This window comes from Cetorhinus maximus, chromosome 9 (assembly GCF_964194155.1).
Source record: "Cetorhinus maximus chromosome 9, sCetMax3.hap1.1, whole genome shotgun sequence".
NCBI classification, from domain to species: Eukaryota; Metazoa; Chordata; class Chondrichthyes; order Lamniformes; family Cetorhinidae; genus Cetorhinus; species Cetorhinus maximus.
The window spans coordinates 73,387,120-73,413,978 of NC_135887.1; the positions used below are offsets into that span (position 1 = coordinate 73,387,120).

Consider the following 26,859-nt stretch of genomic DNA (forward strand, 5'->3'; position numbering starts at 1 on the left):
TAAAAGTAGTTGCACAGCCTGGGCACAGGCATTGATCACTTATACATACTGTTCACTAATGTCAATAAACTCCTAAGAATGTCTCCCTGCCTGTGGTTCCTTGTTCTGAGGAGCAGTGTTCATGTCACTCAGATGTGAAACCTTTCTGCACAAAATAAAAGGCAGGTGTCTCAGTCCAGGGCCTCTCCCCTGTGCTCTGTGCAGCCTTCAGACCACAGAGATGGTCCAGCCTCTCGCTCCCTGGAAACATCACTGATGCCTGCACCTCAATGGTGTTGGTCATTGCTGCTGGAATGTATTGGGCAGGCGCCACAGAGTTCTCTCATACTCTCTGTGTGCTCTTAGCACCTATAGGGTGGGGCTGGCCCCCATCACACCAGGACCTGCGACCAGTGATGCTGTGCACCAGCTCCTGAAGGGCTGAGGTGCTGAAGGCGGACATAGCATCAGATCCATCTAAAGTTTCATGGCTGCGTCTCTGAGATGGCCCTGATCATGCGAGCTGCCCTCAGCCACACAGGAGTCAGACATTCTCAGAGGCTATGTGAAGATCTGTGGAGTGTCCACACTGCATGTTGTCATCATCCTACTGTGATCGAGTGACTATTAGGGCCTCCACTGCATCTCCATGACAGGAGCATTCTCACAGAGGGTATTAGTGCTGCGATAAGCCAGACTGGAGTCAAACGTTCACAACTACGATGTGAGAATCTACGAGGACACCTCACTGCATGTCGCCATCATCCTCCGCAAATCTGGCAACTATTAGGGCCTCCCGAGTGCACCTGCCTCGTCCAGCCAGTACGAGAGCCTCATTCCCATCGTCGTCACCACCGAGGATCCCCTCACCTTCATCCCTGTCAGCGTCCTCCTCATCGGAGGAGACATGTAGCTCCTCCATTTCCTCCTCAGCCAGCTCCTCACCCTGTTGCAGTGCCAGGTTGTAAAGGGTGCAGCAGATGACGACGATGCATGACACCCTCTGTGGGTAGCCCTTGTCCCCAAGAAGCCAACCTTGCAGCCTCTATGGACCCTGGAAGATGCAGGGATCTGCGAGCGACTCAGGATATAGGAGTCATGCACACTCTCTGGAAACATTGTGCATACCTGCAGGATGTGGTTGCATCCTAGCTGCACACTCAGTGAGTGAAAGCCCTTGCAGTTGATGAAGTCCATCAAATGTAGCGATGGAGACCTGAGTGCCACATGAGTGCAGTCAATCGCATCCTGAACCTGTGGGAATCCCGAGATCAGGGTGAATCCAATGGCCCTTTCACCTTGGCTGTCCTGGTCCTGGGCGAAATGCACAAAGTTGTGTGCCATGGAGAAGATGGCATCTGTGAACTCATAGATGCATTTGTGGGTGGCGGATTGTGAAATCCCACAGAGGTCACCTGTGAAGCCCTGAAAGGAGCCACTGGCATAGAAATTGAGCGTCACGATCACTTTCACAGCCACTGGCAGTGGGTGCCCTTCATGTCCCCTTGGCGCCAAGTCCTGGAGTAAGTGGCAGATGTGAGTCACCAGGTCCCTAAGCATGTGCAGTTGTCAGCGACACTGGTTCTCAGTCATTTGCAGGAATGGCAGGCGGTGTCTATAGACACTGGGTGTCACTAGGTGCCGACCAGCCACGTCTCGCTGTCGCTCCTGGGCAGCATGTGCGGGATCCCATGCTGCCCCTTCTTCATGAAGCTGCTGCTCCTGCCTTTGCGCAGCCAGGAGTCTCAGTCGCCCACTTCTCTGTCTTCTATGGTCTCTGTAGACCATCAGGCACACAGCTAGGTCACCAGGGTCCATGATCCTGACGTGGTCCTCCTGTAGCATGAATGAGAGGGAGATGTGGTTATCATGGCTGTCCTTAGCACCTTTCCTGTCCTGTGTGACCGCCCTTTAATGCTTCCCAGAGAGTGCTGGTCACCCCTCGGATAGCCAGAGCTGAGTGCGCTGCATGGCTGCCCTGTCAACCTGCGACATGGGGGACACTGGTCCAAACTGGGATGCTGAGATTGCAAGGAGCTGTGAGCACCTCTAGCAGTGACTGCTACATGGCCAGTGTTGGTGAGGAGATCGTACAATGTATGCAAACCAACTGCTCCGGGGTCCAATAAAGTGGTGGCAGACTGTGCCAGGGTGGGGGTTGGGTGTGGTAAGGTATGGAGCGCATGGTGGCCCTTTGGTGCCTCCATGATGCTTGCATGAGGGGGCAGGCTAGGAGCCCAACCCCAATCGTATCACTGTGGCTGCGCCTGATCTGTCTTAGCTGCAGAGGCATGGTCAGTTTTTACAGGTGTCCCTAATGCATGGCCACTCCCTTTGCTTATTCTGCCCCCTACCTCAATTGTCTATGCACAGGATGCAGTGCCAGGGCAGCACCTGACCCTTTGCCCCCTCAGCAGTCGCCTCTGAGGCTGGCCAGCACTTGACCCCAGACACCCCCCACCCCTCAGCAGCCGCCTGCGGGGCCAGGCACCAGTTGCCCCCACCCCTCGGCACCCCTGAGGCCTGTAAACAATGGATGAGCTGTGGAGAACGCTGCTGCTCACTCACTTCAGTTCCCCCAAAGTGAAGGCCGACAAGTGCTTGTCGCCCATGTACTGTTGTGAAACACATCGGTGTGCTTTCGGTGTGGGTTCCAAGAACCTGGCGGGATGGCCTTTTAATTCTATGCTAATGTATTACAATTAGCTCCCTGCTGACCGATGGCGGGAAATGTGGCCCGCCGTTGACAGGCTGAGCGGGAGATCGTGACCTGCCTTCATGCCAACGTGAAGTATGGGTCCCCCATATTTCCCGCACATGCCACCTATCACGCCTGCTGCCAGCGGGCTCAGAAAATTCCTCCCTGTAACTAGCGTATTAGTGATCAACAACACCTCTTCCCTGTATTGGTGTGTTACAGCAATAGATTTTCAATTTAAAAGTCAAAGCTCCCATTTTGCATAATTTTCAAGCCCTTACATTAGACTCCCTTGCCCTCAGAATTATTTACCATGACTCCTATTTTAGTGTCAACTGCAGCTTTGGACAGCACTCCTCCTGGTCCTGTATCCAAATCATTAAATGTATGTAGTGAGCAGAAGTAGTCCCAGAGCAGAACCCTATAGAACAACTGCCCACTCACAGCCGCTCTGAGAAACTGCCCTTAATTCCTACTTGAAAGCAGTGTTTAGTTCAACTTCTTACCTTCCCCCCCAATCCAAACACCCCAATCCATATCCCTTAATCCCCTTGAGTAGTCTCCTACATGGTACCTTACTAAAGGCTTTCTGAAAGACCCCATACACCATCCACTACATTTTCCATCTGTCATCTCCAAAGAATTCTATCAGGTTTCTCCAGCACAAGTTTCTAATTAGCTTTTTCTTCATCTGACTATTTGGTAATTTATATCTTAAAGTGAAGAATCCAAGCTGTTCTCAGCCATGGTCTTTAAACTAAACAGCCTGTGGCCTTGGTGATTTCTGCCTCCCTTTTTGCAAATGGGTATCACATTGGCCACTCCCTGGCACACATCCACCCACAACAGAAGAGTGAAATATCATTCCTAGAGCTGCCACTACTCCTTCCTCCCTGCTCCCACAGCACCCCATTTCCTTCACAGTGCTTCACTGTATCCCTTCAGGTCACTGCACTCTCTCCCCTTTTTGCTTAACTAACTTCCCTATTACTTCCCTTTAATTTATTTCAGTGTCTCTCATCCCACTTTAATGAATTCAGGGTGTTCCCCTTCTCAATATTTCTCCCTTTTGTAATCACTGAAGTGAAGCACTAGATAAGTATTCCTATCAATTTCCACTTATCCTCTACTGACTCCCAATCCTCTCCTCTCAAGGCTCCTATATCACAGTTAACAATCCTCTTTTCAATGATACATTTGTCGAATACTATACAATTCTTTGATTTTTTTTTTGTGACCGTCTTTCCTCCCGTTCTTTCCTAACCCCATTAGAAACATAGAAACTTAGAACAATTGACAACATTGAAAGGGATCATTTGGCCAGGCTATTCTATCCATGCCAGCCAAAAAAGGAGTTATCCAGCCTAATCCCACCTTCCAACTCTTACCCCATAGCCCTGTAGGTAGCAGCACTTCAAGTGCATATCCAAGTGTGTTTTTAAAAGCACTGCGGGCTTCTCCTCCTATTATCCTTTCAGCCAGCAAGTTCCAGACTCCGAGCACCCTCCAGGCAAATAAATTACTCCTCAGCTTCCCTCTGATCCGCCTCCCAATTATTTTCAATCTCCTGCATTGTTATTGACCTCTCTACTTACTTCTAACAGAAATATGTCCTTCCTATCCACTCTGTCTAGGTTCCTCAATTTCATACATCTCAATTAAATATCCCATCAATCTTCTCTGTTCAGCCTATCCAATCTTTCCTCATAACTAAAATTCTCCATTCCTGGCAATATCCTCAAATCTCCTGCATACCCTCTCGAGTGCAATCACATCCTTCTTGTAATGCAGTGACTAGAACTGTATGCTGTACTCTAGCTGCAACCTAACCAGTGTTCTATACAGTTCACGCAGAACCTCCTGCTCTTATATTCTATGCTTTGATCAATAAAGGAAAGTATCCCATATGCCTTCTTAACCACTATCTATCTGCCTTGCTACATTCCAAGATCTGTGAACATGCACCCTAAGGTCCCTTTTTTCCTCTACACTTCCAAGATTCCCACCATGTATTGTGCATTCCCTTGCCTTATTAGCCCTCCCCAAATATATTAACTCACACGTCTCCATATTAAATTCTATTTGCCAATTTTGCACCTGACCAGTGCATCGATTTCTTTCTGCATCCTACAGCTTTCTTCCTCACTATCAACAACATTGCCAAATTTCGTACCACCTGCAAACTTGTTAAAAGGAGGGGGTACAATTAAGTTTAAACCATTGATATACGTACACCACAAAAAGCAACAAACCTAGTACTGAGCCTTATGGAGCCCAACTGGAAACAGCCTAGTCACAAAATCTTTCAACCATTACCCTTTTCTTCCGATCACTGAGCCAATTTTGGATCCAACCTGACACTTTCCCTTAGATCCCATGAGTTTTTAATTTTCTGACAAGGTTGCCATTGTCAAAAGCCTTGCTAAAATCCATACAGGATACATCAAATGTGTTATGCTCATTAACCCTCCTTGCTACCGCCTCAAAATAAATCTATCAAGTTAGTCAGAAACTATCTTCCCGTAACAAATCCTTGCCGACTGTCCTTGATCAATCTCATCTACCAGAATTTTTTCCAATAATTTTCCCACCAAGGTTAGGTTGATTGGCCTGTACTCAGTTTATTTCTTCTTCCTTTTTAAAACATCAGCAATCCACCAGTCTTCTGGAAAATACTAACTCCTGCCACCAACAAACAGGAAATGGAAACTAGGAAGTCAGCTCCCACTCCGACTGTCAATTTCTCCAACCACTTATATCATCATTGTGTGCCCTAAAACCTCAATCGCTGCTTCCTGCCACCCCCCACCCCCGCTGTTCCCCCCGTACCCCTTCCCCGCTCTCTTCGCTCCCCTCGCTGCTTTGCTGGCTGCCCTCACTATTCTCCTCACTCCTCTGCTGTTTCCCTCACCACTCCCTCCCCCACTTCTCCCACTGCATTCCTCGCTTCCCTCACCTCTTCCGCCACTCCCTTTGCCATTCTCCTTGCTTCTCACCTCCCACCCCACATTCCTTGCCAACCCTCCATTCTGGAAACAAGCCAGCAGTAAGGGGCCACTGAGAAAGCAGCAGGGGAAGTGGGCAGAATGGCGAGGTGAATGGGGCAAGTGGCGAGGGAGTGGGTGAAGTGAGAAGACTGGCAGGTGCCACAGGGGGAGCAACAGGAGAGGCGAGGAGAATGGCGAAGGGAGCAGGGAAGCAAGGAGAGACTGTCAGTAAACCACTTTTAAAGGCTAATGAAAACTCTTATGTTTCTCATTGTGTGTCAATTACCAGTTTTTAAGGCAGTATTGAGCTAGGACAGTGCCTGGTCTGGGAAAATCCCTAGGATTATCTAAATTAGCTTGGTGTTACAATGTTTAATGATGCAACTGCCTGGGGCATCACTCTCCATGTCTCTGACATGGCCTCTGCGCATGTGGAGGATGTTGTGGCACAAATAAATGCAGCCAATAAAAACAGCCACCTGCTCCTGGACTCATGTGGACAGGACATCTGGTGTTGCTTCGGAAAAGGCGGCTACCAGTTTTTTAGTTTCAATGGAGTCTATTGTTTAGATTTCCCAGTGTTTGTTTTTACAGGCGAGCCCATTATGGGTGCTTGGCTGAGTTTCAAAAGCTATTGAACCACATACCTCAGCTGAGGCATGTGCTCACATTTTGATAGACAGTTTTAAGGTGCTATTAAAGGATTGTGATAAGTAAATAAGTGTTTTTAAAACAGATTGACTACAACAGCACTCTAAATTGATATATACGTTACCATCTCCTTGGTACATACATTACCAAGTCGCTGAGTAACCTATGAGTGGGTACTACAGTCAGTAATTCAATCCCTGGCCCTTCCTCCTGTCTTTAATGATGACTATTCCACTATGCCTGCAGCAGCAAGTCCTCAATGCAGCATCCCTTTAAGCCAAATTTCTGGCTCCAGTTCAGCCTTCCAAGGCCTGGTACAGTGCTTTCCCCTATCCTCCTTTCTATGCCCTTCTATACCCAGAGGGGCCTAGATTTTGGAGTCCCACCCTTTTTCTTTGTGGGAACATATTTGTTCTGAATGTTTCTTAACCTTGTTCCTCATTCTCACATATATTCACTTGTTTTTATTATTTTTTTTCCATACCTACAAACTGTGTGCCTTCCTTTGTTATTTTAGTTTGTTTCTAATGTCTATTGCTCTGTGACACTTTGAAACTTGAAATATCTTTTTTAAACAGTTTATATTTATTCTGCAGGAGACTGACATGGTCCCTGGAGAAATAGAATAAGTAGCCTGAACACAGCTTTTAACATTGTTTTTCAGGAGTTCCACTGATTTTTTAAAAAATTCATTCTGGGGATGTGAGTGCTGATGTTAAGACCAGCATTTATTGCCCATCCTTAGTTGCCCTTGAGAAAGCAGTGGGTGGGCCTTCTTGATTTGCTGAAGCCTGTGTGGTGAAATTGCTCCCACAGAGCTTTTAGCTAAAGAGCTCCAGGATTTGGGCACAGTAACAGTGAAGGAACAATAATATATGTCCAAATTAGGATGGTGTGTCACTTGGAGGGGAACTTGCAGTTGATGGTGTTCCCATGCATCAACTACCAATGTTCATCTAGGTGGTAGAGATCTCCCACTAACTCCATCGCTGTCACAGACAAGGACCCCACGACAGTTTTACATAATTTTGTTGTGGGCTACTGAAAGGTTTTCCTAAACATGTTTCCAACCTGGAAAGTGTTAATTGACTGGAGCCTGGACTTTTGCCCCCACCCCACCCCCCCCAACCTGGGAGCAAGCCTCGCCTCAGAAATGCCATCAATCTGACTGGCCAGTAGATCTCTAGTCCCAGCAGAGCCAGGAGCTGCAGTGGACAGGATTGGGACTGCAAACAGACCCCAGAGCCTAAGTCCCAGGAGTGCAGGACCAGGTAAAGTTTTGGGGTCTCGGGGGGAGGGGGTGAAAAAGAGGAAGCACCTGCAGTGGCCAAACATTTTGGGAGGGTGCCTGATGTTAAAAGGAGCCCATTGATGGAGGCAGCCCTCCCCATTTCATGCCCAAGGCCTGAGCAGGATCACTTTTTTCTCCCCTCCCCCATCCCTCAACTCCTCCTGGAAGCCTAGGCAGGAAACAGCCCTTTGGCCACTTAAGGGCTTCAACTGGGGCAAGACGGGGCGGGGCGGGGTGATGTGGTGGGTGGGGGGTGGGGTGGGGGGGGCGTGTGGCGCTGACCTAAGCCTCACCTGTCCCAGTGTAAAATTGCAGAGAGGTTAGAGCAGGTGAGAGCCCGGTTGGAAGGCCATCCAAAGAATTTTATGGCCAGCCCCCACCTATAAACGTGCTAGTGGGGGAACGTAAACTTCTGCCCATGGAGTAATGAGCAATGATTTTTGAACAACACACAGACATTCTATGTTCCTACAGCTGCAGCCCTATAGCTGTGCTGCTAACTCCTTGCTGTCTGCATGTTCAGGAAAGCCATCTTGTATCATTCCAAACCCATAAGAAAATGAAATAAAACTGTTATGATGTCATTGTGTCTGACATCAATGCAACACAATGTTGTTTGTTTCTTTTCACCTTCCAATTCGCAAACTCATGGGGCAGGGTTTTGCCCTTGGCGCGGGTGCTTGGTGGGGGTGTGTGGGGGCAGTCGGGCAGCTGCCCGCCGCCCGTGATCAGCTCCGCTCCACAATTTCACACGGGTGGGCCAATTAAGGCCCGCCCTGTGTGGATTGCAAGCGGCAGCGCTGAGCACTACCTGTACGGGCGGGGAGAGGAGGCAGAGCCAGGCCTAGCCCACGGTTCCTGCTTGCACGGAGCTGCCTCAGAGAGATTGAAGCGCGTTTTTAAAAAATTAATAAAGACGGTAAAAATTTAATGAAACGTGTCCCCTCATGAAGTGGGGAATGTTTTAATTTCAAAATAAAGTTTTTATGTAATGTTTATTTGCTTTAGGAAAACTCATCCCACTCGTGGATGAGGTTTCCTAAAAAATGTAAAGGCCGCTTGGCCTTTTCGCCTGCCCACCAACCATTAGGTTGGACGGGCAGCGTAAATTTGAATTTAATTAGCTTGTTAATGGCCTTAATAGGCCTTTTTATTATCGGTGGACTCGCAGCCAACTCTGGCACGTGCCTGCCAGACGAAATATTGCGTGAGTGTGCGATGACGTCAGGATGCACGCCTGATGTCATCGCGCATCATTTTACGCTCGGGTGTGTCGGGCGCGCACCCGCACGCTGAGCATAAAATTCTGCCCATGAAGACAGTGCCCTTTTAACATGTATCACTGTTAAATCCTATCAATACAATGGTCCTGAGTTCCTACAGGAATTCTCCCGATACCCTGCCAGTACTTTGGTGGGAGATCTTCCCACCTAGAAGAGCAAGGGCAGTTGGTGCATGGGTTACATTGGATATATGGCACAGAACAGGCCATTCAGCCCAAACAATCCATGCCAGTGTTTATGCTGAACTCCAGCCTCCCCCCATCTTGTTTCATCTAAATCTATCACAGTAACCATGTGTTCCCTTCTCCCTCAAATGTTTTTTCTGGTTTCCCCTTAAATGCATCTACATCATTTGCTTCAACTTGGTAGTGAGTTCCACATTCTCACCACTCTAGGGAATTCAGAAGAAACTTTTCTTTTCCCATTGGATTTCTTGATGACTATCTTAGATTGATGGCCTCTAGGTATTCCCTGTAAATGAAAACATGGTCTCTGTATCCACTCTATCAAAATCTTTCATAATTGTAAAGATTCATATAAGGTCACCTCTCAGCCCAAAGAGACCCAGCCTGTCAATCTTTTCCTGATGTATATACCCATGCTTTCTGGTATCATTCTAGTAGATCTTCTCTTCACCCTCTCCAGTGCCTCTATATCCATTCTATAATATGCAACCAGAACTTCATGAAGTACACTCAAGTGTGGTCTAACCAAGATTCAATACCGGTTTAGCATAACTTTAAAATTATAGCAAAATACTGTGGATGCTGGAAATTGGATATAAAAACAAAAGTGCTGGGAAAGCTCAACTGGTCTGGCAGCATCTGTGGAAAGAGAAATGGGGTTAATGTTGGATCTGTATGTGTCATACAGATTCAAAACATTAACTGTTTCTCTTTCACATTAACTGTTTGACTCTCCACAGATGTCAAACCAGCTGAACTTTTCCAGCATTTTGTTTTTATTTAACATAACTTTCCTGCTTTTCAATTTTATCCTTATAGAAATAAAGCCAAGTGCTTGGTTTGCTTTTTTTAAAAAGAATAATGGCCTTGCCATGGGAACACCATCATTTCTAAATTCCCATTCAAGCCACACACCATCCTGACTTAGACATATATCACCATTCCTTCACTGTCACTGTGTCAGTATCCTGGACTCCTTAACTAACAGCTCTGTAGGAGCACCACACAGAGCACAGGAGGCATTTCCACTGGCCTCTGGGCCTCCCTAACTTAGTGCAGGTCAGAAACGGAATGACTTAATGCCTTGGACTGCAGCTGAGTCAATAATGAACGGTTGCATTCACTGCTGATCACTGTGTCATTCACTGTTCCTGCTGCAAATATTTAAACAACTCTACACGAGTTTGTGAAAACAAAGAGCGAAAGAATTTGCTGCCTGTATAGCACTATCATAGGACGTCTAAAAGTGCATTACAGGCACTGAATAGTGACTGCTGCAATAAGCAATCCCATAAACTGCATTGAAATAATGAGCAGATGCCCTGTTTTATCCTGTCGGATGGTTTCCTGAGCAGACGGTCAAAGTCATTTGGCAGAATGTCTCATCGCCAGAACTTTCCAACAAGCACCAAGATGTAGCTTAGCTGGTGGTGAGAAAGGCCCTCCATGTCAGATGCTTCCTACATGCCAGGAGTCTCATCTCCTCCACACGTTACCCTCGAGGTGGCTGTGGTGGGGAAGAGACCGTTGTTCACCTCCTTGTGGATTGCGCCTTTGCAAAGAAGGTCTGAAGAGAGATGCAGTGGTTTCTGTCGAGGTTCATCCTGAGCAGTGCTGTGACACAGGACTCTGTGCTCTATGGTCTGTTCCCAGGGACACACACCGAGACAAACATCAACTGCAGCTAGAGGACCATCAACTCAGTAAAAGACGTTCTTTGGTCTGCCTGAAACTTGTTGGTCTTCCAGTGCAAAGAGTTGGGGCAGCTGCCACAAAGGCGCAATGGGGAAAGGTCGCTGTCTAAGATCTTTCTACAACAGTGCACTGAGGAGCTGGGAATTGTATAGACTGTACGACTCACAATAAATGTATGTAGTGAATACTAAATGTATAATAAGTGTATTGAAGCACCTCAGAGAGCAACATGATGTATGTCAATAACTCCAATACCATTGCATTGTCTGACTGTCTGTAATGACCATATTGAAATGACTGTAATGTTCATTGATTGTATTGAAGCACCTCGTGATCCATGTGCAAAAGTTGAATCTGATTGCACTTTTTGTGATGGCCATTTAGAAATGTTTTGTAATGTTCTTTCAGATATTTAATGAATAAAGTATATTTTCCTCAAAAAAAAATGCCCTGTTTAGTGATATTGATTTGGGTCAGAAGTGTGAGGAAAGGTCCCTATCGACACACCTCAATGGAGCAACCTGAGTAGTGATTGGCGGAGACCTGGGAGTTGATCATCAACTTGTTCTCTCAGCTAAAAATGTTACTTTCTATGTTGGCAAGAGAAGAAATTAAAAATTATAATCAAGTAGTATATTGTACGCACATTGCAACTTAAGACAGTGACAGATCTAACAGATCTCTCAGTGAACAATTTATTTCAATAATGCAATAATTCTATTCATTCTCTAACAAGACTGCTGCAATTCTGATGCCAGAACCGTATATCACAAGGGCTCTTCTATTAAGTGCTGCATTATTAAGAGTAGCACTGGTGAGGTCTGGTGTTGCACAGGGCAGTGGTTGAATCTCTGTTTTGAGTTCCCGCTTTCTGCTGCAGACAGTCATTAACAGTGATATGCATTGATTTTCCCCTATATGATTGGCATCACAAAGCATCAGAGCCCTTCATGCTTCAGTCATGGTTCTGTAGATAGCATTCTCGTCTCTGAATCTGAATGTTGGGGATTGAAGTTCCAATCCAGAGATTTGATCATAGAATCTGGCATTCCAAAGTAATACTGAGGGAGTGCTGCTCTGTTGGGGGAGTCATCTTTTGCATGAGATACTAAACCATGGCCCAATCTACTCTCTAACTTGAATGTGAAAAATTCCCACAGCACTATTACAAAGAAGAGCACCAAGGCTCTCATGGTCAATATTTATCCGTCAACTCACATGAATTAAACAGGTTATCTGGTTATTATTTCATTGATAATTGTGGGAGCTTTCTTTGCACAAATTGGCTGCTGGACTACATTACAATAGTGACGACACTTTGCCTCATTGGCCTAAAGTGCTTGGGTCATGAAAGGCGCTATATGAATGCAAGCTCTGTCTTCCTATTCTCCTCACCCACTCAATGATAAACAGATATTCCATGTTCTGGTCTGGAGCAGAAAGAGAAGCTTCTTTGCTTGCGTAATATGACCTCTGCTGCAACCTACCCTTTGCTGATCTCAGTGTACCATTAACCAGAATATTCTCCCAGCCCGTCTATTAGCTGCAGTCTTCCATCAGCATTTAGCAATCATGGGGCTAATCAGAGGCTCTCTGGTTGTACAGTTTTTAATCCTTTTTGTTGTCCACTTTTGCCAGGCTGACGATGGTATGTATGATGATGTTTGTTAAAAACAGTTTTGCATTTATAAGAGATGTTAACTGGGCCTTCCGTTCTCTCAAGAGGGCTGGGGTCCAGATGGAAAGTTTAATTTCAGTGTCAATAATTTAATAGGGGGGTGAGGGAAGGAAGGGATGGGATTCAACAAGAACCTTTGACAGAGGGCTTAATATAAAAGGGAGGAGGTTATACTTCAGTTGTATAAAGTCTTGCCCCCTTCTGGAGTTGTGTTCAGTTTTGTGCATTACAGAAACGATGTGTTGCCTTTCGACAGGGTTTAAAGATTTTTTTCTCTCTTGCTAAACTGGGGCTGTAGTTTAAGCTGATACTGGGGAAATATAAGTATAATATTAAAGTTATAGCATAGCCAGTTAAACTCCATAACATAACTGGAGATAATCATTGAGTAATATTTCTATACTTGAAACCTAATTAGTTAAATAAAACAAAATAAAGGTGGCAGGGCAAGTGACATGTTACAGCTGTAGCATGTGGGACTGGTGTGGTCCACAGCAATCACATCTGCAGTCTGTCTGCAGCTTGAGGAACTTTGGCTCAGAGTTGATGAATTTAAGTCCAGGCTAGCGATGGATGCTTCGGAGGGGGAAAGTTACCCAGGCACTTTTGGCGGAAACTTGTGCCTACCCCCATGGCGAGTTTAATGCCCCTCTGCCATCAAATCAGACAGGAGGGTGATGGGTGGGGACCCAACCACCTTCTTGCCTCCAACCTATTAAGTCCATGGCTAGAAGGCCTGTGGATGGCCTTCCTACCTCAATGTCGTATTAACCGAGTAGAGGGTGGGGGAGCTCGCAATGCAGGGGGCCAACAAGCAAACCCTGGCATGTTTGCTTGCAGGTTCCCCGGGGAGGTCTCTCATACAAGGGCACTCAGTGCCTGATTGAGGGACCCAGCATCGGGAAAAGGGGGACCACTAAAAGTCACACTTCCCCAAGACCCCCTTCTGCCATAGGGAAAATAAGATCAGAGAGTTGAATGCATTGCTCAAAGATTGGTGTGGGAGAAATGGGTTTCAAGGGGCACTGGACCCAACACTTGGGAAAGAGGAATCTGTACTGTTGGAATGGCCTGCAACAGAATCAGATTAGGACCAGTGTCCTGGTGAACCATAACTAGGGCTTTAGAGATGATTTTAAACTAAATAGTGGAGGGAGGGGGTCACGTATGGGGAGCTTTGGAAAGCTGAAGAGAAAGCACAAATCAATAGTGCAAGGTAGTGATACAGGTAATGATAACTAGAGTGTAACAGGAAGGGACAGAGTGTACAAACATAAGAGTGAACCAACAAATAGGGTCAGAGTAGGGAAAAAGGTAAAAAGACCGAATGAAATGAACGCACGTGACATTCTTAACAAGATGGATGAATTGAAAGCACAAATAGAAATTAATGAGTATGATAGCCATTACAAAGATATGGTTATAAAGTGACAGTGCCTTGGACCAGAATATTCAAGGGCATTTGATATTTTGGAAGGGCAAGAAGAAAGGAAAATGAGATGGGGTAGCTCTGTTAATAAAGGATGAAATCAGTACAGTAAATGATCTTGGCTCAGAGGATCAAGATATAGAATCAGTTTGGGCGGAGATGAGAAATAGCAAAGGAAAGAATTCACTTGTGGGAGTAATTTATAGGCCCCCTAGTAGCTGCACTGTAAATCAGAATATAAATCAAGAAATACTTGTATGTAAGGTACTGCAATAGATTGGATGAATCAAATTGGCAAAGGTTGTCTGGAGAATGAGTTCATAGAATGTACTCAGGACAGTTTCTTAGAACACTATGTTCTGGAACCAACCAGGGAATAGCTAATTTAGACCTGGTAATGTGTAATGAGACATGATTAATTAATGATCTCATAGTAAGGGATTCTCTTTCACATTCAGTTTGAGGGTGAGAAATTTGGGTCTGAAACTAAAGTCTGATATAGAGCTGGACATGCAACGTAGCATGGACTTTTTCTCCAAAAAGCACAAGGAAAACTGAAGCAATGTACCAGCCCACTCCAGAAAAGCCCTATCTCGAGACCAAGGTTTCAGTCCATGACCAGAACCTGTCAGCAGTGGATATGTTCATTTATCTTGGCAACACAGTCTCTCAAGCTGTTGATGACAAAACATGCAAGAATTACCAAAGCGAATGTGGCCTTCGGCAGACTTATAACATCAGTCTGGGCATGAAAGGCAGTAAGTCTGCCTCCCAAATGAAAGTCTATAGAGAAACAATCCTACTCACTCGGCTCTACGCAGAGAAGACTTGGACTGTGCACTAGCACTACAGCAAGAAATTCAACCACTTTCACTTGAGCAGCCTTCGGAAGCTTCTGAAGATCAGATGGTAGGAAAAGTACCAGATACTGAGGTGCTCACCTGAGCTGGTATGCCAAGTGTCCACACCATATTGAGATAGCCACAGAGTTGGGCCGGTTATGTGGGCAGAATGCCTGACACTCGCTTACCAGAGTAAATCTTCTTGGAGAGCTGAAGTCTGAGGTGTGCTGTCATGGCATTTAAAGGAAGAAGAATGCTCTGAAGACTTCACTTAGGTTATTTAATATTGACTTTGAGTACTGGCAGAAGCTCACCCAGGATCACTACACCTGGTGTAACCAAATAAAAAAACAATATGACATCCTTCCAAAACAAGCACATGTCAGAGGCAGAAAGAAAACGAAAGGAGGAAATCCCAAGCCAGAAACTCATCCAAAACACAATCATCTCTGGGAGCTGATGCACTGGATCAGAACACTGCTTATACACCTTTAGGAACTGGTGCACTGGATTAGAACATTGTGCCATCATCTCTGGGATCTGTTCTAATCTGGTGCACTACTGTTCCCTCACCTCTAGGAACTGGTGCACTGGATTAGAGCACTGTGCCATCATCTCTGGGAGGTGGTGCACTGCATTTGAGCAGTAATTTCACTACTGGAAATTGATCTTGTGAAATTCCAGTCTATTGGGAAGAAGCCCCTTTTCTCTGCTGATTGTTGAGTCCCATTAGAAATATGTTTAGGCCATTTAACCCAAATTGACAATGGACAATATTACAGTTTGCAGTATATTAGTTCCCTCATTCAGCATCTCCAAGGAAACCAGCTGTGGGGAATGTAATTAACAGTTTTGTTTTTGACGGTGCTTTTCTATGAAGCACTATTGGAGCACAAAACTTTACATCAGCTGTTCCTTACCCAGCAGTGCTTGGCATTGACACTGGGTGCTAAAATGCAAGTTATCTGCCATATAGTCCTCAAACAGTTGCATGATTTCATCAGCGTTTAAAAGTTCTTGAAGTAAAGAATTTATTGCTATCCTTTTTATACAAATAAATATTTTGTATACTACAGCAAATTCTATTAGGATACTCTATTTTTTAAGTTCTGATTTCAAAATGGCAGTCCTGGTTACATTAAAGTGCAATAAGGTCATTAAAAATATTTTTCAAATTGCTATAATCTAAAAAAAGGAACTATGGATTATCCAAGCATTAATTTTATCAATTGGGGTTTAGAAAAATGAGTGATGACCTTATTGAAACAGATAAGATCCTAAGGAGACTTAACGAGGTGGATACCAGGAGGATGAGACTAGAACTAGGGGACGCAATTTAAAAATTAAGAGGTCTCCCTTTTAAGATGGAGATGAGAATATTTTTCCCTTCAGATGAAACAAGATGACAAGGCAACAGTTTCTTTGAAGAGGCAAAAGCAGGAGAGTTAGAACTAGAATTTGGAGGAATATTGTGACCACGAGGAGGCCCATGAAATGTTCAAGGGTGACCAGCAAACAGTAAGCAACAAGTCCAGAAATTGCTCTTAATTCTCTACCCCAGAAAGCAGTGGAGTCTGGGACATTGAATCTATTCAAGACTAAATTGGGTAGATTTTTGACAGGCAAGGTTATGAGGGGCAGACAAGAAAGTGGAGTTGAGACCACAATCAGATCAGTCATGATCTTATCAAATGGCAGAGCAGGCTCAAAGAAAAAAAATGTATAAAATTCTGACATGGATGGACAGACTGGATGCAGGGATGGTATTTCCTCTGGCTGGCTGGCTGGTCTAGAGCAAGGGGTCACAGCCTCAGGATATAGCGTAGGCCATTTAGGACTGAGATGAGGGGAAATTCCTTCACTCAAGAGGATGGTGAACCTGTAGAATTCTCTACTACAGAAGGCTGTGGAGGCCAAGTCACAACATATTTAAGAAGGAAATAGATAGATAGATTTCTAGACACTAAAGGAGTCAAGGAGTATGGGGAGAGAGCAAGAGTATGGCATTGAGATAGAGGATCAGCTATGATCATATTGAATAGTGGAGAAGGCTTGAAGGGCCAAATGGCCTACTCCTGCTCCTAGTTTCTAAGTTTCTAAAGGGCCAAAATGCCTACTCCTGCTCCTAAATCCTATATTCCTGCCTGGACATGGGAAGAGCAATTGAGTGGAGAAGTGTTCTTCTTGGCCACCATCACTGAATTTACTCTTGGTCTCTGCTACAATGGCCTGGAGGACAATTGCAGTGTTTGTTCCTACCCTGCTTCAGCCTTTTATAACCACAAATCAAATGTCACCTGTGAAGTGAAAGAAGAAATGACTTGAATTTATATAGTGCCTGTCACAACTGCTAGATGTCCTGAAGTGTACAGCCAATGAAGTACTGTTGTAGTGTAGTCACTGCTGCAAGATAGGGGAAGTAAACAAATGTGATTTAAATAATTGCTCTTAAAATAAAACTCCTGCTTCTCAGTAGCCCAACCTAAATAATAGTGGCCAAAGTCACCCATTGGAAAACAATTGAGCATCGAATGAAGCTTTGTGGGTAGAGCTTTGGAATAAAAAAGGGGCAGCCACATTGTTAGGTGTTTATTATAGACCCCCCAGATAGTCAGTGGGACATTGAGAAGCAAATATGTGCACAATTTGCAGAGGTGTGTAAAAACAATGATAATAGGGTAGTTATATTAGGTGATTTCAACTTTCTCAACATTAATTGGGATAGACATAGTGTTAAGGGCTTGGATGGAGTGGATTTCTTGAAATGTATACAGGAGAACTTGTTAGGTCAATATGTAGAGGGTCCAACAAGGGACGGCGTAGTGCTGGACCTAATTCTGGGGAATGAAGCCGGACAGGTGGCTGAGGTTGTGGTGGGCGAGTATGTTAGTGATAGTGACTACAACATGGTACAGTTTAAGCTTGTTATGGACAAAGAAATCGACAAGTTGCAAAAAAATGTTTTGGATTGGGGAGAGTGGATTTTAGTAAAATAAGGCAGGATCTGGCCAAGGTAGACTGGGAACAGCTACTTGTGGGGAAATCTACAGAAGAGCAGTGGGGGGCATTCAAAAAGGAAATGGGAAGGGTACAGGCTCAACATGTTCCCTCTAGGGTGATAGGAAGGAGTAACAAGCCCAGAGGACCATGGATGACCAGAGATATTCAGGATATGGTGAGAAGAAAAAGAGAGGCTTTTAGCAGGTACAAGGGAAGCAAATCAGTGGAGGCATTAGTGGAGTACAGACAGTACAGGGTGGAGCTTAAGAAAGCAATTCAGAGAGCAGAGGGGATATGAGAAAGCTCTGGCTGGTAAAAGTAGGGAAAATCCCAAGATATTTTGTAAATATATCAATGGGAAGAGGATAACCAGGGAAAGAGTAGGGGCCATTAGGGACCAAGGGGGCAATCTATGGGTGGAGCCAGAGGACATCGGTAGAGTGTTGAACAAATACTTCACATCCATCTTCACCCAAGAGAATGAGGATGAAGGTATCGAACTCGGGGAGAGAGACTGCAAGGTTCCTGAGCAAATTGATATAGGGAGTGTCAAGGTATTGGAGTTGTTGACAGGCTTAAAAGTGGACAAATTTCCAGGTCTGGATGATTTGTGTTCCAGACTGCTGAGGGAAGCAAGGGAGGAGATCGCAGGGGTTCTGACCCAAATTGTTAATTCCTCACTGGCCACGGGGAAGGTACCAGAGGACTGGAGAACAGCTAATGTGGTTCTGCTATTTAAGAAGGGTTGTAGAGATAAGCCAGGGAACTACAGACCAGTGAGTCTCACGTCAGTGGTAGGGAAACTATTGGAGAAAATCCTGAAGGAAAGAGTCTATCTCCACTTGGAGAGGCAAGGTTTGATCAGGGATAGTCAGCATGGCTTTGTCAGAGGGAGGTCATACCTAACAAATTTGATTGAATTTTTTGAGGAGGTGGCCAGGTGTGTAGATGAGGGTAGTGCAGTTGATGTAGTTTATATGGATTTCAGCAAAGCCTTTGACAAGGTCCCACATGGGAGACTTATAAAGAAGACAAATTGATAAGGTGGATTCAAAATTGGCTTAGTTGTAGGAGACAGAGGGTGATAACAGAAGGATGCTTTAGTGACTGGAAGCCAGTATCCAGTGGCATACCACAGGGATCTGTGCTGGGTCCCCTATTATTTGTCATTTCTATAAATGACATAGATGACTATGTGGGGGGTAGGATTAGTAAGTTTGCGGATGACACAAAGATTGGCCGGGTGGTTAACAGAGAGGTTGAGTATCTTGGGCTACAGGAAGATATAAACGGGATGGTCAAATGGGCAGATAAGTGGCAGATGGAATTTAACCCTGAAAAGTGTGAGGTGATACACTTTGGAAGGGGTAATCTGACAAGGAAGTATTCAAAGAACAGCATGACACAAGGAAGTTCTGAGGAACAAAGGGACCTTGGCGTGTGTGTCCATAGATCTCTGAACGTGGAGGGGCATGTTAATGGGATGGTGAAAAAGGCATATGGGACACTTGCCTTTATCAATCGAGGCATAGATTACAAAAGTAGGGAGGTCATGTTGGAATTGTATAGCACCTTGGTGAGGCCACAGCTGGAGTACTGTGTGCAGTTCTGGTCGCCACATTATAGGAAGGATGTGATTGCACTGGAGAGGGTGCAGAGGAGTTTCACCAGGATGTTGCCTGGGATGAAACATTTAAGTTATGAAGAGAGGTTGGGTAGACTTGGGTTGTTTTTGTTGGAGCGGAGAAGACTGGGGGGGGCGACCTGATCGAGGTATACAAGATTATGAGGGGCATGGACAGGGTGGATAGGGAGCAGCTGTTCCCCTTAGTTGAAGGGTCAGTCACGAGGGGACACAAGTTCAAGGTGAGGGGCAGGAGGTTTAGGGGAGATGTGAGGAAAAACTTTTTTACCCTGAGGGTGGTGACGGTCTGGAATGCACTGCCTGGGAGGGTGGTGGAGGTAGGCTGCCTCACATCCTTTAAAAAGTACCTGGATGAGCACTTGGCACGTCATAACATTCAAGGCTATGGGCCAAGTGCTGGTAAATGGGATTAGGTAGGTAGGTCAGGTGTTTCTCACGTATCGGTGCAGACTCGATGGGCCAAAGGGCCTCTTTTGCACTGTGTGATTCTGTGATTCTGTGAATGGGAGAAGTTTCCTCAGCACCATGGAGTGGGCTAGGAGAAGGATAGGCAGAAAAATTAATGTGTTGGGCCGGCTTCCTGACGTTTTCCTGCCTCCGACTGCTTTTCCCAGGCGCTGTATCGGATGGCAACACACTTGTCAGCAGCAGGAAACCAATTAAGGGCATCATAGAATCACTTCCCAGGTCAGTGGCCATTTGCCAGAGGCACATCTGATCCTCGTTGTGTCTCTGCCTGTCTCCTCACAGGAGGCGAGAGCACAGCGGAAAGTCGGAGCCACCTGAAATGAATATATAGAGTTATCTTCAGCACATCTGCAGCTAAATGCTTTCAAGTGGAAGCGCTTTCCTACATGGTAGTTTTGGGTGTTAGGATTTGTCTGCTGGTTCCAGCATTAGTGTCTTGTGATACCATCTCCGTCTCTGTTCACCTGAGCCACACCCACTTGTATTGGAGCTGCACTTCCCTTCAACTGCTCTGATTGGCCTTATTCCTGCATCCAGCATACCATCCCAAATTGGATGGTGCTTCCTGTGGGGGAGTCTTAAGTGCCTGTCTCCAGGATAATTGAGCCTGATGTCCCACCACTCGCTCTTCTATGTTCCCAATCCTGAATTCATCCCAACAACAGGCAAAATTCAGCCCTGTATGAATCATGAAGAAAGGCAAGGGAGCACCCGATTTTCCGGTGTTCAGTGAGGGTCCAAACTGTGGGCAATCAGATTTGACTCTGAGACATGTGCGAGTCAAAGTCACATGTGAGCGTATTGCTCCCTTTCACCTGCTTTGTGTTGTGCAATTTTCACATGTTTCTCAATGTATTACCTCCTTTCTTCAGTGTTCCTAGAGGCCCGGGATGCATTTTCTCTGTTGAAACGAGATCGACGAGCCAACAGTTTCTTTGAAGAGGCAAGAGCGGGAGATTTAGAGCGAGAATGTATAGAGGAATATTGTGACCATGAGGAGGCCCGTGAAGTGTTCGAGAATGACCAGCAAACAGTAAGCAACAAGGCCAGAAATTACTCTTAATTAGAAAGTATATTTTCCATTGTGTTGTGATGATGCTCATAGTGTCATGTTCAGATGGGTTTTTAACTGGCACTATTAATCAGACATTAATCAATTTGCCCAATGATTCTTGAAGCTAGGGATAGTGTAAATGCCATCCCAAGAAAAGTAATTGGCTTAGGGTGCATAAGGTAGAATGTTAATGAGGATTCATAGCTTCAACAACAGCAGTGTGGGAGAGAGCAACTGCACTATTTTTCCACAGGAGATCAAGAGACTGTTCTGCATTTACTCTTACAATCTTCAATTCCAATTACTTCGATTTAAATTTCTCTCAAAATGTTTTTTAACTTGTGCTCCATTTAACAGTCATCTGCTACAGACAGCCCATGTTTGCCATATTTTCCATTTCCAATACTTGATTTGACAAGTGAAAAACATGGTATAGTATATACACAGGGGAAGAGATGAGCCTTTCTACCCTTACGGTATACATTGCGAATAATATGGACTGCCCACCATCTGACCATTGTCAGAATTTTGGTATAATAACTTCTGCCTGGATATTGGACACTGACCTGCATGTTTCACTGCCTATAGTCACACACCAGCTGGATGTTGAGGGAGTGGAATCCCTTTCAGTTCTGCTATAGGATAGAGTTCTCATGCAGCCTGTAGAGTGATGTTGAGTGCAGTCAATGGCATCCTGCACCATGAGGAAGCCTGCAATCCTCATGAAAGCATGTGCCTGTTTCTCTCCTGTCTGAGAGAATGAATTATATTTACCTCTATTTGGTCAGTCCCATTCCCATTAAATGCTGTTTTTTTTAATAATATGCTACTTCATTATTTCTTTTTATGAACTGGGCCTTCCAGGCTGGAAATGGGGATATTAGCAGCAGCTCATAGATTGCCATCCACTGTTGCATGAGAGAAGTTGCTGAAGTTCTCTATTCAGCAAGTGGTAAACATTTCTCTGGGAGAGAAACAGGCGCATGCTTTCATGAGGATTGCAGGCTTCCTCGTGGTGCAGGATGCCATTGACTACACTCAACATCACTCTACAGGCTGCATGAGAAGTCTATCCTATAGCAGAACTGAAAGGAATTCCACTCATTCAATGTCCAGCTGGTGCATGACTATAGGCAGTGAATCATGCAGGTTAGTGTCCAGTATCCAGGCAGAAATCATGATGCCATCATTCTGTGCCATTCCCCTGTGCCAGCTGCAATTGAGCTGGCACAGCAAACCAAAGGGTGGCTATTGGGTGCCAAGGACTATCCACTGACGACATGGCTGATGACTCCAGTGCCCAATCCACATACGTATGGTTAGAATATAGACAATGAAAGCCATGGTGCCACATGAAACGTGATAGAGCAGACCAGTGGTGTGCTGAAACAGTGGCCAGCAATTTACACTCCACCCCACCCCCACCCCGCCCCTGGGATCGGGCTGCCAGGTGGGGTTGATGTAAAATCAGTGCCATGGTGGGGACGCTGTCTCCACTGGTACTTTACCTGTGGCAGAGACCTGTCAGGCAGCCTACCTGCCCTTGGGCCAATTGAGGCCCTTAAGTGGCCAACTAGTGGCCAGTCATGGGCTTCCTCCCACCACTCCTGGTATTTTACCATGCATGTGGTGAGGCCACCAAGTAAACTCTGGTAGACTTGCTGCAGGTTTGTGGGGTGGTCCCTCCTGTTTGGGCACCCTGTTCACAATTGAGTCCCTGGCCACGATACTCCCCCTCCCCGCTTGTTTACCCCAACTGCTTTCTCAATTGCAGCCCCACCACTCTGGGGACTGCCAGGCTGACCCCAGTGAAAGCCTCAGCACTCAGCTTGTTACCTGGCGGCATACATATGGTTAGAATATACAAAATGAAAGCCACGCTACCAGTCCCCTGGGGGAACTGGCTGCAGTTCCAGCACTGGCCACTGCTGCCGGTGGCACTGCTGGACCTGAAGAGCCATAGCCATCTGATTGGCCAGCAGCTCTTGGAGCTGGGCCTTCCTCCTAGATGGGGGCGGAAGTCTCATTCTGAGCCCATTAATGGACAACTATAAAATCAGCTCAGGGCTTCTAAGTCACATGAGGTGGGCTCGCCCCTGGATTTTCAATCGGGGAGCAGGCGCCCTGCTTCTGTGTAAAAATTCTGATTAACGTTTCTGCTGCCTGGACCACTTGGAGTAGCCCCACTGTACCAAACAGTACAGGTGGTGAATCGTGGGAGTCTGTTGCATGCTACAGAAACTCACCATCACGAGGGGATAGCCTTGCTACCAGTGAACAACTGAGAGGAAAGAACATAAGGAGGAGGTGGTGGAGGGAGAACAAAGGAGGCAACTTAGACAGCCTGGGCTGTCCATGAAGAACTCATCTGACTGCAAACACCAGTAAACGCAACCCTACTTGCCTATTCACCAACAGTCCCACACTTTACCCTTCCTCTGTACTTGACTCATCACACTGTCCACTTAGTCGCAATGCAAAAATAAAAGCCACCACAAAATAAACAATTGGAACAAAATTTATAAATGAAACCATGCCATACTGCATGCAAAAATCACCCTTGTTCATTTCTTTACTGCCTGCCTTCTGTGTGCTTTTACCTGGCCTAGTGCTCCAAAGCAGAGCTACCCAGTGGTTGCAGCATGGCTGGTTGAAGACCGATGGCTTTCAGCCTGTGGGCTGCACCATCTTGATATGGGCAGCAGAATGGGTTGGTGAGCTGCCAGCTGACAGGAAGGCCAGTGGGTGAATGGCAATGGTGGGAAGACAAATGTGGTCATTCTGAGAGAGGATAGCAGGTTTGTGTTCCATGGTACTCTCGCAGAGCAGTGACCTGTTGGAGGATAGATTGCTGGACTGTTGTGATAACCTGCAAGCCCCATTGTAATCCAGAGGCATGATGCCAGCAGTCTAAACTTGTACAATGGCAATGTGAACTTATGCGACAGCAGTGTGAGCTTTCACTGCAGCACTCAAACATTGGGTGGCTGCTGTCTGAGCTGAAATGGAAGGTGCAACATTGGCCATCAGACACTGCATCATGGTTGGGTCCATATGTGTGTGAATGGAGTCGGCTACCAGCTCCATATTGGAAAGGATAGGTTGCAAGCTCAGTGCAAAGCCCTGTGCCAAGTTGGAGCCAAGCTCCTCCATGCACCTCAACATTGGCCTCAGTCTTTTTGACAGGCTTCAAAATGCATCAACATTTTATTGTACAAGCCCATCAGCATTCTTCTGTAGGCTGCCAAACGAAGCCCTCTGAGTCCTCTGCAGCAGGACCCATGTCACACCTCACCCTAGGGTAAACTGGCACCTTTGCAACCAGATAGCTGAAGCCCACTTGTGCCCTGTGTCTGTCCATGTGCAGCTCCCTCCTTTAATCTCTCCTCTAAGATATACAAAGTGTCAGATTCTGAGCTGATAGCTGCAAGTGTTATAAGTACATATCTCTACGAACAATGTTTTTTGAAATTGGAAGGACATTGAATTATTTGGACACTTTCTTGAGAACTGGCCTGGGTTTTTTTTAAAGGCTATGAGTTCACTTTGGACTCTAAAAAAACTGTCTTTTCCAAGAAGTCACATGACTTCAGCTAAATGACCAGCAAGACACCTGAGGAGATAAGAACTATTTGTTTACGTGAACCTTAATTGCTGGAGAGAAAAAAAAAACCTACTGTTTTCAGGCTTTGAGACACTGGTGATTTTCTGGAAAGCACCTGTCTGAGATAAGTTTTTATGTTTTGATATTGTTTTTTGAACTCATGTTTTGGGAATGAATCTAAAAGGAGAAGATAAAAACAAAAATATGAGGACTCGAAATGTCAACTGTGCTCTTCTCCACAGATGCTGTCAGACCTGCTGAGTTTTTCCAGGTATTTCTGTTTCTGTTTTTGTCTAAAAGGAGAAGGTTGCCCAACTCACCCTCTCCCTGCCTCAACTGAGATTCAGTGTAGTTATCAGTATCCAGCTAGAGATTCTCATCTCAGTATAACTCATCTGTGTTTGGAAACCTGAGAAGCTGAGAGGAGAAAGAGATCCCAAGAGCATTGATTCCACCCTGTCCTCCTCCACACCAAAGTTCCTTTGGAAAGAACTTCTAGACAATTACTGTGATCAGCAATCCATCTTCTCATGCAGGAACACCAGATCGATAGCATCAAAATCCTTTGAACTTAATCCTTTTTCATGAAGTTTTCCCATTGGCCAAATGTTGTTTTTCCCTTGAACATCAACCTCTGCAGAGACCCTATTTTGTCATGTGTGTGTGTGTGTGTGTGTGTCTGTGTGCGCGTGTTGGGATTTAAAGGGGTATATAGTTACACATCCAGATTACAAATTGTATGTTGACCAGTTTTTGCAAATTGTTTTTTAAAATGAAGTTTTGTTTCATAATAAATAAATTAATCTGAGTTTATTGAAAGAAGCCTAGTAAAAGTCTCTTATTCTGGTTCTAACAATAGCAAAAATAAACAATTGGTCATTTTAGTGAGTGAATAAAACATTTACACTTATGGTGCGACCTGTGGAGTAGTGGGGCTAGAGAAACTGTGCACTCCTCCTGTCCCGGACGTAACGCAAGTGTGAAAATGATGACAGTGCTATGTCTTCATCATCACTCTCTTCTTGGTGTTCCTCCACTGCCTGGCCAGGTTGCAGCTCTTGAGTATCTGAAAGAAAAAAGACTTAAGGATAAGGTTGTGGTATGGGGAGGGAGGAAAGTAAGACAAGCATGTTTTGACCAACTGCAGTTTGTAAAACAGAAGAGAGGGAGGAATGAGGAAGAAATGGGATGTGAGCAGATGGATTAGGTATGAGGATACTATCATCTTTAATAGCTTCAGCTCCACTGCAGGCCATGAACTTAGCAACAGGCACCTCAATAATGGCCAGTCCCATCTCCTCCAAGGAGATGTTGGTATGCGTTTTCCCCCTCTGGTTAGCTACTACTGCCTCCTGTTGTGAGTTACCTTGTCCTGCAAGAGAAAGGGTAGCGTAGCATGTCAGTGATTGTGGTGGAATCTGTTTGGGTGATGCCACTGTCTTGGTTGAATAGCTAGCTATATATGCAAGGGGTGAGATTGGGTGTAAGGCTTTCCCAAGTGCAAAGTGTGTGAGGTTGAGGTGAACCTTTGGAGTTTTAGATAAAAGTCCTCAGTTTATTGGGAGGTGAGTAATGGGGCTGTGGTGACTTGAGCAGTGTGTGAGGCTACTGGTGAAGATATGGTATTTGAAGGAGCATTCCCTGATGTGAACCACTTGTGTGATGTTGTTGAACTTGTTGTAGCATTGCATCCAGGTCCTCGGGGCACCTGGCATTCACAGCTATCAGCTCTCACTCTCTCTGAGTATGTGTTTCAAGGGCCTCCTGTGAATAGAGAACCTCCCTCCTACTTTTCACCTCCTCCACCCAGGTAGCTGGGGCAACATTCAAAGATAGCAGAGCCAAAGTTCTCCCATGTTGTGCCATCCTCACCACTTCCCTTCCAGCAAAACTGTTAGCACCTGCTCCAGACACAGTGCAGCTCTCCTTTAAGAGGTGCAGGGGTTCTTTATGATGTGCTAGGAAGTTATGATTTTGGGCGCCGAATGAAGCTGATAAGCAATGTGACACATTCAACAGACGCATCACAATTCCTGCGACCATTTTAAGGGTCTATCGAATGTAACCTCTAATGATAGTATCTCCTCTCACATTGATAACCTTACATATATTTACATTAGAAGCAATTCAGCAAAGGCTCACTCAACTGATTCCTGGGATGAGGGGGTTATCTTATGAGCACAGGTACCCATTGGAATTTAGAAGAATGAGAGGTGATCATATTGAGACATTTAAGATCATGAAGGGACTTGACAGGAAGGACATTGAGAGGATTAGAGCTAGGGGGCCCATTTTAAAAATAAGAAGCCACCCATTTAAGATGGAAATGAGGAAATATTTTTCTCTGGGGGTTGTTAGCCTGTGAAATTC

The 26,859-nt window shown here is 45.4% G+C and overlaps 1 protein-coding gene across 1 annotated transcript in view; it reads left to right on the forward strand.

The window, feature by feature from the left end:
• Window positions 1–12,188: 12,188 nt before the first annotated feature.
• f2 (coagulation factor II (thrombin)) overlaps window positions 12,189–26,859 on the forward strand; it is a 58,402-nt gene continuing 43,731 nt past the window's right edge. The window contains exons 1-2 of the mRNA XM_078548870.1: window positions 12,189–12,417; window positions 20,704–20,864. Of these exons, the coding sequence (XP_078404996.1) occupies window positions 12,342–12,417; window positions 20,704–20,864 (237 nt within the window). The 5' untranslated portion in view covers window positions 12,189–12,341. The remainder of the gene's footprint in view (window positions 12,418–20,703; window positions 20,865–26,859) is intronic.